Genomic DNA, 14,851 nt, shown 5'->3' on the forward strand with positions numbered 1-14,851 from the left:
CTCAAAAGCAAAGACTGAGATTTTTAGAGGCACAGATGCAAAGCCAGGTGTAGTAAATAAGAGCAGCCAGTAATTAGAACATCGTCTTTCTGAATTTGTGGCGTGGAAGGCACACATGCACACACAAACAGCTATCAGGAAGAGTAGCATTGTTTTAAAAGGACTGTCTGCATTTATTTAAGGGTCAGCGATAGTCATGGGGTGCCTGGGTGGCTCAGTCGGTTAGCATCCGACTTCGGCTCAGGTCATGATCTTGCGGTCTGTGAGTTCAAGCCCCACATCAGGCTCTGTGCTGATAGGTCAGAGCCCGGAGCCTGTTTCAGATTCTGTGTCTCCCTCCCACCAGCTCCTCCCCTGCTCACACTCTGTCTCTCTCTCAAAATAAAGAAAGATTAAAAAAAAAAAAAAAGGTCAGCGATAGTCAAACCATGAACTACTACCAGGGATAGGTAACAGGTGGGGACTATCACTATCACCACCACCATCATATTTATAAATGAATCAGTTTCTCCAGTTCCTTAAAGAATAAAGTAGAAATGACAACCTCTGCCACTAAATTCAGCAGAAGCTCTTGAATAAAGAGGAAAACAATGTAAGAAGTAAACAAGATTCCAAATTTTGAAGCTCACTCAAGATCTTTGTCCAAACAGGAGGGGATAAATCTATAACTATTTAGATGTTTGGGTGATACCCATTCACTGTCTTTAAAATGAAAAAAAAAAATCAAACTATATATGTCCTCAAGTATGCGACTTTTTTATATCTCATTTCCACAAAACCTGAGAAATTTTTATTTTTAAAAGAAATTAGAATTTTTCCATGGTCTTTATAAGGATAATAGGGACTTCATAATTTACTTGAGAAAACTGATCACACACACAAATACTAACCTAAAAGTTTAACACATAAATTAAAAAAATATGTCATTTACTATCTTTCCCTCCTATCAATCACGTAGTGGTCACTGCTTATTCAAGAAAGATCCAATTAACTTTCTACTCTAATGCCATTTATTAAATCAGAGAGATAATCTTTGAAGTAATCCACATTTCATTAAAAGCTGAATAGAATGCATAATATCAGACACTAAACTGTAGGGGATAAAGGATACTTTGTCTACTATGGAGCAAAAATCATAAACCAATGCTCTAAAACACATTTGCAGAGTGTTATTATAAGGGCAAAGTGGATTTTAATCTTTTTTCCCTACAATAGGATAAAAATATAGAAAAAAAGAGAGGCAGAGCTCTTGTTACCATAACATTGCAATAAAGCTAACATAATCCTTTCCATGTGGGGATTCACTCTTAAAGACCTGTTTTTAATTGCTAAGAATAAAAACACTTTTAAGTTTTCTATAATCTAGCATTTGCCTTCTTCAAAATCTGAAGATTAAAAGAGGGACTCTGTACTGCCACTATATAAAGATACTAATAACATCAACATATTATATATATCATATATATGATAATATATATATATATATATATATATATATATATATATATATATGCACTTGTGTGTGGAATTATGTCTCTGTCTTTCCAAACAACACACGTGTTTATAGAAAGCCTGTACCTTCAACACTGCTTGGAAAACTCCTCACCTGCATATGTTTCATTGTTCATAAATTTTGCTTTCCACATAATTCAGTTACATTTCTACCATAATGAGGATCCCCTTTCCTTCATTTTCTAATCACATATTCCTTAATTTCTTCTGAGACCTTGCTGGCAGAGACTTTAACGTTCATATTTCTACCAACCATCTGTTAAAGGCAATCTAGGCTTTTTTGTTTCATGATTGTTAAAATTCCTCCAGGCCTCTGTCCACTGCCCAATTCCAAAGTCACTTCCAAATTTTTAGCTTTGTTACTGCATAACCCCATTTACAGGTGCTGAAATCTGCAAAAGTTATGCTGAAGCAGATTATCGCAAATTTGCGGGTTAAAGCAAAGCAAAATCATTGTTTTACATTTGTAGAGGTCAGAAGTCCTCCATGAGGCTTGTAGGACTAAAATTAAAGTGCTTGGCAGGACTGTGTTCCACCTGGAGGCTCAAGGGAGAAAATGGTTTCTTTTCCATCTTCCTGAGGCCACTTGCATTCCTTGGCTCATGGCCCCCTTCTCTTTCCACACCACACATCACCCCAACCCTTGCTTCTGTCCTCACATATCTTCTCTTAAGTTTGACCCTCCCACCTCCCGTTTATAAGACCTCTTGTGATAACACTGAGTCTAGCTGGATAATCCAGACTAATTTCCCCATCTCAAGATCCTTAATGAAATACATCTGCAAAATTTCTTTTGGCATAACATATTTACAGGCTCTGGAGATTAGAACATGGTCATCTTCAGGGAGGCCATTATTCAGCAACAGAACTCCAAGAATTACTATGATTACAAATCACTTATCTGCTTAATACAATATGATTCTCTGACAATGATAACAGGCTCAGTTTTGATTGATGGCTTGAAAAAAGGGATCCTGGGGAGAGATAATCCTATCAGCAGATATTCTGCCATCCTTGCTCTGTCAGATGTTGTTTCTGACCCTTTCTCATAAATGTCTCTGAAATGTCATGTGGGTAATAAGGTTATTTCATTTTCCTTAGTGACTGAAGCAATATTCCTAGAATTAAAGGCAATAATTTAGACTTTGCTGTTGGTATTATGTGAGTGAAACTCTAAATTACAAAATTCCCCCTGATAAATAGCATCCTTAGTTTGATGCTATTGGTATACACTACCAAATAAAAATCACTGAATTATTCTTAATCACATTAGAGAAATGATTACTATAATGGCCTCTGGTAATCTTATTGCCTTGGATGACATGAAGATGGGGTTTAAACATATATTAGTATTTAAACTGGTGATTCTAGGCAGGCAGAGTCCAGGAATAAATGTGGTATATTGAAAAAAAAGTACATGGAATTGATTTCTGTTCCTACACTCTCAACAATCCATTCCACCCTGGAAGATCAAATCATACATGAAATCAGTTTTCTCATCCATAAAATGAGGGCATGAATCAGATCATGGATTCCATACTTTTGAGTGTAGAATCATTTTGTAAAACAAATACAGAATGGAATATACTTATTAATATAAGTTTATAAGTTCAAATTTACTTACCAATACCATTTCCGTAACTTATTAAACCAATCAGTAGAACTGCAAGAACCATTCAGTATTAAATTTGGAATCAGGCTTTTAAGCGGTAGCTGCAATATTTTAGGAACCTATTTATTTTAATGTTCTTTTGGTTGCACATTATCAGTATATGCATTTGCAAATGACACTATCATTTTAGTAACTCATTTTGCAATTTCAAGGTATACTTAAAAACAGAGGCAGAGAAGAAGTTTTATTTTTATACCTCTTCAAAAATAAAGAAACTTAATGGCAAACCATAAGAGGAGATAATACATAATATTCTGTATATAGTAGATTCATGTATAGAGGGTTGTTTTTTCAGTTTTATAAGTAGTTTATTGCAAAAGTAGAGTAAATGCTGTTGAAATCCCTAAAATGATTGCAAAATAAACTAGGAATATCTTTGTCATATATAACTGCTAAAAAACAAGAAAACAATGAATATAATAAATAAAGTTCAATTGGCTTCTTAAGACAGAGATTAGAATTTACCACTTGCCAGAAATTTCCTGTCAGTTACCTTTGCTGTTTTTGGAAACTCCTCACTTGTATAATACACATACTTATATCATATATACAATTTATATTGTATTTTTTCTAGTCTTAAACTTTTCTTAGGCCTTTATATGTGTCATGAATAAGCCTTCAAAGCCAGGGACTTCTATATCACGTGCTTCCTCTATTTACAGTAATGAAAATACTTTCTACCCAGTAAGGGGGAGGGTAAAAATTTACTTTTACACCTGTTCTCCTTATGAAAAAACGTAAAAAATTATATAAGAAATAATGAAAATAGTAACTCAGTCAAAACTTTCCTTTCTATATTTTGTTCATTTTAAGAGTATAGTCTAGTTTATATTACTTTGTTAAAATTTTTTTTTAAGTTTATTTATTTACTCTGAGAAAGAGAGAGAGCATAACCAGGAGAGGGGCACAGAGAAGGAGAGGGAGAATCCCAAGCAGGCTTCGCACTGTCAGTACAGAGCCAGAAATGAGACTTGATCTCATGAACTGTGAAATCATGACCTGAGCCGAAGTCAAGAGTCAGATGCTTAATGGACTGAGCCACCCAAGTGCCCCAAACACTTACAGTTATTTCTAAATTATGCAAAAAAAAAATGTAGTAGCAAAAAGAAAACTCATATAGCTTTAGGGCATTAAAAGGTAGATCAATTCTGGAAAACATTCATTCATTTATTCATTTGTTCATCCGTTCCAAAGGGATTGACTGCATTTATATTAAATATCAGATACAGATATAACAAATATAAACAGACTATCACCTCTACCGTTGTAAATCCGACAGCCCATGCAGATGATTCTTCATTCTAAGAAATTTCTGAATAATAAACAATTTGGGACAATTTCATTAGATTTGTAATCCATTATAGAAATATTACATCTTTATTGAACTGTAGTTTTTCAAAAACAAAAGAATATCTTTGTTTCCCAAACAGGTTGAAAAATCTATTAGCTATTAGTTTTTTAGTAACTATCTCTATATTAAAAAAAAAAAAAAAGAATTTACAATGATAAATCCTTCAACAAAGCACCGGGAAATACTGGTGCCTAAAGGAGGTTAGTTCCAAGCCATGAACCACTGATTTAAGCTTTATTAAAACTGTACTTGTTCCCAGCTTGTTTTCACTTAAGATATGCTTTCATTTCCCTTAGGCTGTAGTCTATTACTCTATTGCTAATATATTTTTCTGTAATGTCCTCCCTTCTGTGTTAAAAAAAGAAATGAAACCCCAAATCAGATTAATTTTTGAAAACTAATACACAGATCTCATAGGTGGGAAGAATGATGTGCACTTGTTCCCGTGCAGGAGAAAGGAGTTTGAGAGCCAGCAAGGGCACTTAGCCATTCAGACAAAAAACAACAAAGTTGTTCTCAAAGATTACGATTTTTCAGAAGCGTTGGCAGCTTTTTGGAAGCTTAATCTTAGGGACCAAGAAAAGCTACATCCCTGCCCAGAGTTTCTTAATGGCCAGACTAAACTACCAGAGTTGACCTCAGTTTCTATCAGCTTAAAAAAGTGGCATAAAAGAATCTGGAATCTCTTCCTGATGCTTTACCATTTCCTCTAGTATGTAGCTGGTAAAACATAAAGCATATCAGCACAACTTAAGAAATTAAAGTTAGGAATTTTAGACCCTGAAGCCCAATTAAATATATTTTTTTCTTTAGACCTCACCCCTGCTTTCAATCCACCTCAGTTGTGAGCTCTATAAGAGGTTAAGCACAGGAATGCGCTTTAAGAGTGGAGAGTGTGCTGTACTCAAGTTCAAATTCATCTGTGGTAAATAGGTAGGAATAAAATCAGTCAAATAGCTTCTATACATGTGGCTCAACCAACTAGAGCTTCTATGGTTTTAGTGCAACTTCTAGGCAGACTAAGTGTTCTTTTTCTTCTCATGTTTGTTATTTTGAATGTCTGATCACTTCAAAAGGCACTTTTATCCATCTGTACACTCAGAGAAAAGGGCACAAAGGAAGATTTGACAAAAGCAGCATGAGGCAAAATTAAGGTTACGAAAATGCTTTAAAAAAGCCTACTGTTTATCCAGTAATTAGAGAATAGACACCAAAAGAAGGAAGAACAAAGTAAATAAAAATGTTACCAGTGTTCGTATGTTCTTTCATATACTTTGAATAAAATCTTCCAGGCACACCTACTGTTTTGTGACAACTGAATTTTTTTTTCTTTTCTTTTTTTTTTTTAAAGCAAGATATCATACTTTCTTTTTAAAATTTATTTTTGAGAGAAAGAGAGAGCACAAGCCAGGGAGGGGCAGAGAGAGAGGAAGACAGAGGATCTGAAGGGGGTCTCTGCTCTGACAGTAGAGGACCCGATGCGGGGCTTGAACTCACAAACCGAGAGATCATAAACTGAGCCAGAGGCAGACGCTTAACCAACTAAGCCACCCAGGCATCCCTGAAATTTTCTTAATAATGGAATGCATGTTTAAAATGCCTGCTAGCAATGAAGTCAAGATATTTCTGAGAGGTCAGAGAAGGATGTGTATCATCATTGTTTAACATAGGTAATATTCTGAGTTAATAATCCTCTGATTTAAACCATTCCCTGGACATGGATAAATAAAATGAAGAATTAAACACACCTTACAGGCATCTTTAGTCAACTTTAGTTTTATCAAAAGAATGAACAAACTGATATTAAGTAAGTGGATGAATGCAAATATGCATGCCTTAGCTTTTGGAATTCCCTCTTCTCCGTAGCTTCTGGGAAACTGTCTGGGTTCCTCCTTTCTAGCTCTCTCGGACAGCCAGTAAGGATGTGCTCCTCGTATTCTAGACTGACACCTAAAAGGAATTGTCTATTTTTTAAAACCCCATTGGTAATGATTAGGTCCTATGGATTTTAAGTGCTTGGTTGCAATCATTCTAATGAAATAATTGGTCCTTTACATAACACATTGGATCCAAACCACTATTTTTAAAGACATTATTCCCAACGGAAAAATAAAAGTCAAATATCAGCTCAGTTCATGATCTCACAGGTTTGTGAGTTCCAGCTCCGTGTCTGACAGCTCTGTCCTGTCAGCTCAGAGCTCTGTGCTGACAGCTTGGAGTCTGGAGCCTGCTTCAGATTCTGTGTCTCCCTCTCTCTCTCTGCTCCCTACCCAAATTGTGCTCTCTTTCTCTCTCTCAAAAATAAACATTAAAAAAAAAAAAAAAAACTAACATCAGCCCAGACACTATCTGCTGCAGGGAACAGATACTCACTAGTAGTGGTTTTCATAAGGACTTATTTTTTTCAAACATAATTATCTGGAGTTAAGGAGTTCTAGCAATGGGTAATTCGAAAGCTCAGAGTTGTTTGGAGTTAGAGTTGGCTTTTTTTTTTTTTTTTTTCCTTGACTTTCCCTTCTTTTTAACCAATTTGGCTCTCAATTTTCTAAATATCACAACTTCACAAAACAATGCCCTAAGATAAGAAAGATGGGTTGAAGATCGTTCTCGCCATCTCTTTTTATAAATCAGGAAGGAACCAATTTCTTAGAATACCTGACAGAAGACCTATCCTTAGATCTCCCTGGCCCAAACCGGGTTACATACACAGCCCTACAGCAATCACTGCCCAGGTACACGGGATTTGTTTAGATCAGTGGTTCTCAAAGTGTGGTCCCTGGAGCAACAGCATCAGCAGTAAGCTTGTTAGAAATGCACATTCTGGGGCGCCTGGGTGGCGCAGTCGGTTAAGCGTCCGACTTCAGCCAGGTCACGATCTCGCGGTCCGTGAGTTCGAGCCCCGCGTCAGGCTCTGGGGTGATGGCTCGGAGCCTGGAGCCTGTTTCCGATTCTGTGTCTCCCTCTCTCTCTGCCCCTCCCCCGTTCATGCTCTGTCTCTCTCTGTACCAAAAATAAATTAAAAAAGTTGAAAAAAAATTAAAAAAAAAAAAAAAAAGAAATGCACATTCTGAGGCCCCTAGCCAGGCCCGCTGATGTAGAAACTCTGGAGTTCAGGCTCAGCAATCTCCTCAATACGTCCTCCAGATGATTCTGGCTAAAGCTGAAGCTGAAGGACTGCTGATTTAGACCAATCTGATTCATTCCCTCTGTCTGAGCTCCCCTTTCTTGAGTGGCTAAGGACATATTCTCCTCACGGTCTTTGCACGTTTCCCTCTCTTGCATGTTCTCCCTCGTGTCCTTTACCTTAGCAGGGAGCTTTCCTCTGATAACCGTATGTGAAATAGTAAGGCTTAGACACGTGCCCCAGCATTCTCTGCTCTCCCCCCCCCCCCCCCCCCCCCCCCCCCCCGCCAATGCTTCATCTCTCTCCAAAGAAGGTATCACCATCTGAACATCTGAAATATCACATATTTATTCGTGTCTGGTCTGTTTCCTCTACTGGACTTAATTTCCACGGAAGTAAGGTCTTTGTTCTATTTATTTCACTGCTCTATCCCGAGGGCCCAGACACTGTGTGGCAAATTATAGGCATTAAATAAATATTTGCTAAATGAATGATTAGAATATTGATTTCCAAATGAAATTGGAAGAAGTCAAAGAATGGCTAATGGGCAGACAAACAACAGTCTGCCAAAGCAAACTTTACAAACGCAGATTTGGAATAAAATCCATTCATGGCTTGGGAATTTGAGTGTTTCTCATAATATAAAATATAGCCTTATTTTATTAACTTTAAGGAAACCCTCCTTTTTACCTTATATGCTATGTTCAAATAAATTTACATATATAACACATTTTTGTGTTCTACCAAATTTGATAGCATTTATCATTGGAAATGTCACTTTTTGGGGAAAATAAATAGATTTGAACAACACAGAAACTCCATTGATATTGAATTTTAAAGTTTGTTTATTTATTTGTTTATTTAGAGAGAGTGAGTGGTGGGGGGGCAGAGAGAGAAGAGGGAGATAGAGAATCCCAAGCAGGCTCCATAGTCAGTGCAAAGCCTGACTGGGGGCTAGAACTAATGAACTGTGAGATCACAACCTGAGCTGAAATCAAGATTCAGATGCTTAACCAACTGAGCCACTGAGGCACCCCCAAATTAAATTTTAAATAACCAGTTTCTTTCAAAAATCCAGAAATTCGGAAGAGGGAGAAATTGGACACAACCAAAACAGTTTGAAAATGTAAGGTCCTTATATAAACAGTTCAATTTATTAGTCTTATTCTAGGGAAATATTCAATATTTGGGTTTCTTATCAACAAATGCTTTACATTAAGAATAATTTTATGTAAATGAATAAATACATGATTCCACAAATGATTATTTATATATTGAGAAAATTACAAATGACATAATATACCAGATATTATTGAACAAGAGAAAATAAAAATTCAATTGAAATGCATTGCCTGTTAGTTTAATATGGATAAAGCCTATTTCCAGAGAAGTACTTCTTGAAAGTTCTTTGAGTAAATTTTGTTACAGTTTATATATTTATATAAATTGGCGCGTTTAAATCTCATTAAGGTAATTTCCTTAAAAAAGTTATAAAAATTATTTATGGCAACAAAGCACAAGGTCTTAGCTACTAATTTACAAATAATTGTGTGCACATGTGTATATGTGCGTGTCTATGGGTTGAGAGCACTGTAGTAAGTTATATGTAAGAAGACAGAGAGCAAACCAAGCGTAAACAACCTAAAACATTTTCCTTTCAATGGAGGTTAGAGAGACTTGTGTCTAAGCACTGCTCATGCAGGCTGCACAGCGCTCCCGCCTCACATGCAAGGGATATTCCAGGGTTGCCCCCTTTTCCTTGATGTGCCACAAAAACCCTTCCTGAAACTGACTCTCCTTTGCTTTTCTTTTTCTTTTAATGCTTATTCATTTATGAGAGGGGGAGAGGGGACAGAATGAGCAGAGGAGGGGCAGAAAGAGAAGGGGGGACAGAGGATACAAAGAGGGCCCTGCGCTGCCAGTAGAGACAGCGGGGCTCAAACTCACGAACTCATGACCTGAGCCAATGTCTGACCCTTAACGGACTGAGCCACCCAGGTGCCCCTCCTTTCGCTTTACACAGATACGGCTGGTTCAACTCCTTTTCATATGTTTAAACAATTCTAGTTTGGGATCTGCTATTTTATAGATGGAATAACTTCCTGTTTTCCAGTGTAATTTAAATCTGCTCCTCCACTCCACGCCAGCTGCCTAACTTCTCGGTGACTTCCTATCTACACACGAGTCAGAGGGCAGCACGCTGATCTTCCGGAACACCTCTTCTCTTGTCTCATAACATGTATTCACATCACTATTCAGTTTAGACATTATAACCTTGATTATTTACTTTGTACGGTTTTTATAAATAATCAGGCCAATGTCTGTATCCTCTTTTTGTGTGGGCTGCCATGAGGTATGAGTTCCAAGAAGGCAGGAGACAATCTGTTACACTGGAAATTTTTTACAACAATTCTCACATGTCAAAAAATTTTCAAAATCTTCATGCTATTGTATCTTAGTACGTATGCTAATTATTCGTGGCTTTTAAATTCTCTCATATTCCCACAAGAATTTTTGGTGCCCTAAGCACAGTACACACTTTATTGTTTAAAGTAGGCTCCACCCCCAATCTGGGCCTTGAACTCACAACCCTGAGATCAAGGGTTGTATGCTCTACCGACTGAACCAGCCGGGTGCCCCTACACATGTTTTAAGCATATAGTTTAATTGGTTTTTATCTGTGCATTAACTATGAAATATCACACAATTCCTTGCCGAGAAGGTTCCTTCATTCCTCTTTTCAGTCAGTATGGTGTTACCATTTTGACTAGTAAGTCTGTCTTCAACATGTTCTGACAGAAACTTGTTTATTTTCATATCAAAAAATTCATTCCAAAGCTAAACATACTTGTAAGGTGTTAGTTCATATAATGCAGTCAGACAATAGGTTGATTTCAAACCTAAAAAGTGTGGTTTTTCATTAGAGGAAAAATAAATGTTCAGAGAGGGAATTATATTAGATCTGGAGAGAAACATTAAATTAAAAAAAAAAAAAAACTACTTTTTGCCAAGTCATCTCTATAATGAAAATTCTGTTTTGTTTTTACACATACTTCTTTCATAACTATGTAACACAAATTACAATAGTTCCCCCTTATCCACGGTTTTGATTTCCTGTGGTCAACCGTGGTCAAGAAACACGACTCACCTTCTGACAATAAGTCAGAAGGTCAGTAGTAGCCTAATATCATTCACCTCACTTCATCTTCTCGTGTAGGCTTTATCATTCCACATCATCCCAAGATTAAGAAGGGTGAGTACAGTATAATTATTTTGAGAAAGAGAGAGAGGGGTCACATTCACATAACATATTATAGCATATTATAATTGCTCTATTTTGTTGTTTAATTATTCTACTTTATGTTGTTGCTGGTAATCTTACTGTGCCTAATTTATAATTAAACTTTATCATAAATACGCATTAATAGGAAAAATCACAGTGTATATATAGGGTTTGGTACTATCCATGGATTCAAGCATCCACTGGGGGTCTTGGAATGTACCCCCCACAGACAAGGGTGGACAATTTATGTCTTTCTGAATGAAGTAAGGTACAAAATATCATAATAATTATGATGGTGATAAAACAGCAATTTACTGGGGCGACTGGTGGCTCTGTTGGTTAAGTGTCCGACTTCAGCTCATGTCATGATGTCGTGGTTCAGCTCCTGAGTTCAAGCCCCGCACTGGGCTCTGTGCTGACAGCTCAGAGCCTGAAGCCTGCTTCTAATTCTGTGTCTCCCTTTCTCTCTGCCCCTCTCCCCCTCATGTTCTGTCTCTCTTTCAAAAATAAATAAATATAAAATTAAAAAAAAATTTTAGAGTTTTATTTATTTTTGAGAGAGAGACAGAGAGAGTGAGTGGGGGAGGGGCAGAGAGAGAGAGGGAGAGAGAGAGAATCCCAAGCAGGCTCTGCACTGTCAGCATAGTGCCCGATGAGGGGCTCAAACTCACACACCGTGAGATCATGACCTGAGCTGAAACTAAGAGTCGGACTCTTAATCTACTGAGCCACCCAGGTGCCCCCACCCTTTTTTAAAATTTTTTTTAAGTTTTATTTATTTTTGAGAGAAAGAGAGTGAGTGCAGGAGGGACAGAGAGAGAAGGAGACAGAATCCAAGCAAACATAAAAAATTTTTTAAATAGCAGTTGACTCTTATGTAATAGTCACCATTATTCAAGGCACTAGTCAAGCATTTCATATATATAAGCTATTTTAATCCTCACAGTAATAGTTAGAGGAAGGTACTGTAATATTCTCATTTTGGTGATGAGGGGTAAGTAATATGCCCAACACTAAGGAATAGTAAGGGGCAGAAGTCAGGATTTGAACCCAGATGGTCCAAGGCCAGAGTCTTTTTTCACTTACTCATTAAGCCACACTGTCACCTTGAGGTTCAGAAGTATGGCAGGGATAGATTATAGACAAAGCAGAAACTACCAGAAATGGACTCTTTCTTACTATCTCTTAGTATCTGGCAAATATTCTATGCCACATGATTAAGTACAATTTCCATAATCTCACCTCTCTTACAGTCTAAATATCGTACGGTATTTGTTATTATAATTTTATATGTATTGAGAGAGGGACAAAATGGCATTTAAATACCACTTAAATAAATGCAAATAATCCAGTAACCAAATAAGAAAATTTAAAATTTTAGAATCATTTATAGCTTCCTTTTCTCAGTTATAGAAGCATAGAATGACCACATTGAAAGACCTTCTTGGAGGCTGATGCCAGACCATTTTTTATTTCTGGCTTTATTTTAAATCTGGAAAAGCATAGGCGATATAGGTCCAAATGCCTCCTGCCATTATCTTTTAAAAGTTTCAACTCTAATTCTTGATCTATAAGCTAAGCTTTTAAAATAAAATAAATGCCTCTCTATTATATGTAGCTGTATGTATTTTCTCTTCTCCTTCATTAAGGATTTCCTAATTTTTAAAAATATTATGAGGAATGTTAGTATTTGAACTGGAAAAAGGTATATATTTTTTTCTCTTCTCTGAAGCTTTTTTATTACTTCTCATGAGTCAGGGGAAAAGGCTTTCTTTATTGCTTTTACAAATCATGAGTAAAACACGAATGCTTAATTGAGCAGATTGATGATTAAATGGAGAAAAATGATGAAAGGAAAAGATGCCAGCACAAACAGAATATGGCCATTCATTTCAACCCCAAATGAATCAACTATTGCTCATGAATGTCAGTTTAATACTCATCTTGGCAGAAACTATCCGGAGCATCAACCCTCTGCGGAGTCCCACGTCTGCATGGGGGACAGCTTTTTCCTGTTTCTTTTGCTAGAATACACTAAATAGTGCGCTCTCTCTCTCTCTCTCTCTCGTTGGCACAATTAACTCTTAAACGAAGGATTATAAACATAGTGAATGCAGGAGACTTTTTCACACCTGAACGCCAAATACTCAAAGATGAAAATGTTTTCTCCTAAAGGAACTAGGCAACTAAGCTATAATATGCAACATTAGCATTAGCAGGAATTACCCTGGCCATTAGCCATCACAGATCTCATTTCTTTGCATCAGTTGGATTAAAACAATTTTTTTAAGTTAAAAAAAAAAAGGTAAAATATCTTCAATCAAATTACATGACTAATGAAGATAAGGACCGGTCTCTACATCTGTATGACTAGCTCAGTTCCTTCTTATGTCTGGTCTACCACAGAAAGTGACAGAGGCTTTTAAACAAGCAATTTGCTATTTTGAGCTGATATCGCTGAGCTTTTCCTAATACACTGGTTGATCAGTAGCATAAGACCTTTCAGACGCTAACTGGCAGAAATAAGCCCTTCTAAGGTTTTCTAAATCCTTCCTATCCTCCTAACACGACTCCTCCAGTCAAGTGCTAGAGGTTGGGAAGTAGAACCCTATCAGGTGTTAAAGACACCCAAGAGAGTCAGAGAACTTGGCTGGCAGTTTAACCCGGCCCTACTACAAATACTCTGTAATAGAAGTGCCACATTTAATTAGCCCTGAAGCAGGGAACAGAGCTCTTTCATTTTAGAAAGCGGGGCGAATGGAATCTCAAGGAAAAAAAAAGGCAAACCTCTTACCTTTTGTAGCGATTCGTACACACTGGGTTTTAGTTTCCTGATGGAGCAAAACATGAAAGACCATAGTCAGTGTACAGACAATATTTCCTATTACATAATCTGGAGCTATAAATTAGGTTTGTGAAGAACAGAATCGCAATATTAAGGAAACTTTTATTTTTAAAATGGATTTTCGGATATATTTTTTTAAACCCTGAAGTAAGAACATTTACAAATTTTTCATCATTTTCTAAAAATTCAGGGCTCTGTTTTCTTCTGTAATGAAACAGGCTATCTTGTCTGGGACAAGTAGTTAAAGCATTCTATTTGTACTTACTGTACTTTTTGAATGATTAGAAAGAAAAATGTGTTTGCAGAGCTAATACAAATCAGACCCAAACACAAACTTCATTCTTGCCACACAGCTGTAGACTCAGACCAAAGCTGAACATCACATCCTCTCATTTGGATCCTAGCATGACTAATGAGTTAAATGACAGCACTTAGAAAGATCATCCAAAGGTTGTATCCCAACGAAGGGAGGATTTACCTGTTCTTTTTTTTCTTCCCTTTTGAATTTAGGTGTTAGGAGTTAGCTATTTCTTTCTTTCTTTTTTTTTTTTTTTTTTTAACATTTATTTGTTTTTGAGACAGAGAGAGACAGAGCATGAACGGGGGAGGGGCAGAGAGAGAGGGAGACACAGAATCGGAAGCAGGCTCCAGGCTCTGAGCCCTGAGCCCAGAGCCCGACGCGGGGCTCCAACTCACGGACCGCGAGATCGTGACCTGAGTTGAAGTCGGACTCTTAACCGACTGAGCCACCCAGGCGCCCCAGGAGTTAGCTATTTCTCATTGGGACTATTTTCCTATTCTTGCTAGACAGATGGAGTTGAGGAAGGAGAAGTTGACATGGGAAGGGACAAAAATGATTTCAGATTCTTTTTCTTTTCTTTTTGATGTTGTGTGGTGGCACTAAGCAGTGGAATACGTCTCTAGGCCCACACCACACACCTTTAGGACTTCGTTGATTCAGTTCAAATCTTTGAATATACAAGAGGTTGGAAAAGATGGTAAAGCCAGTGAACAAAACAAAGGCTATTTGTTTGAGGATGTATTTATAACTCCATCTTGAGTAG

The 14,851-nt window shown here is 37.0% G+C and overlaps 1 protein-coding gene across 3 annotated transcripts in view; it reads right to left on the reverse strand.

Moving 5' to 3' along the window:
* PTPRK (protein tyrosine phosphatase receptor type K) overlaps positions 1–14,851 on the reverse strand; it is a 558,193-nt gene that overhangs the window by 80,259 nt on the left and 463,083 nt on the right. For all 3 annotated transcript variants that reach the window (XM_042939789.1, XM_042939788.1, XM_042939790.1), the window contains exon 13: positions 13,737–13,773. In XM_042939789.1, coding sequence (XP_042795723.1) covers positions 13,737–13,773 — 37 coding nt within the window. The remainder of the gene's footprint in view (positions 1–13,736; positions 13,774–14,851) is intronic.

The sequence above is a fragment of the Panthera leo genome, chromosome B2, assembly GCF_018350215.1.
Source record: "Panthera leo isolate Ple1 chromosome B2, P.leo_Ple1_pat1.1, whole genome shotgun sequence".
NCBI classification, from domain to species: domain Eukaryota; kingdom Metazoa; phylum Chordata; class Mammalia; order Carnivora; family Felidae; genus Panthera; species Panthera leo.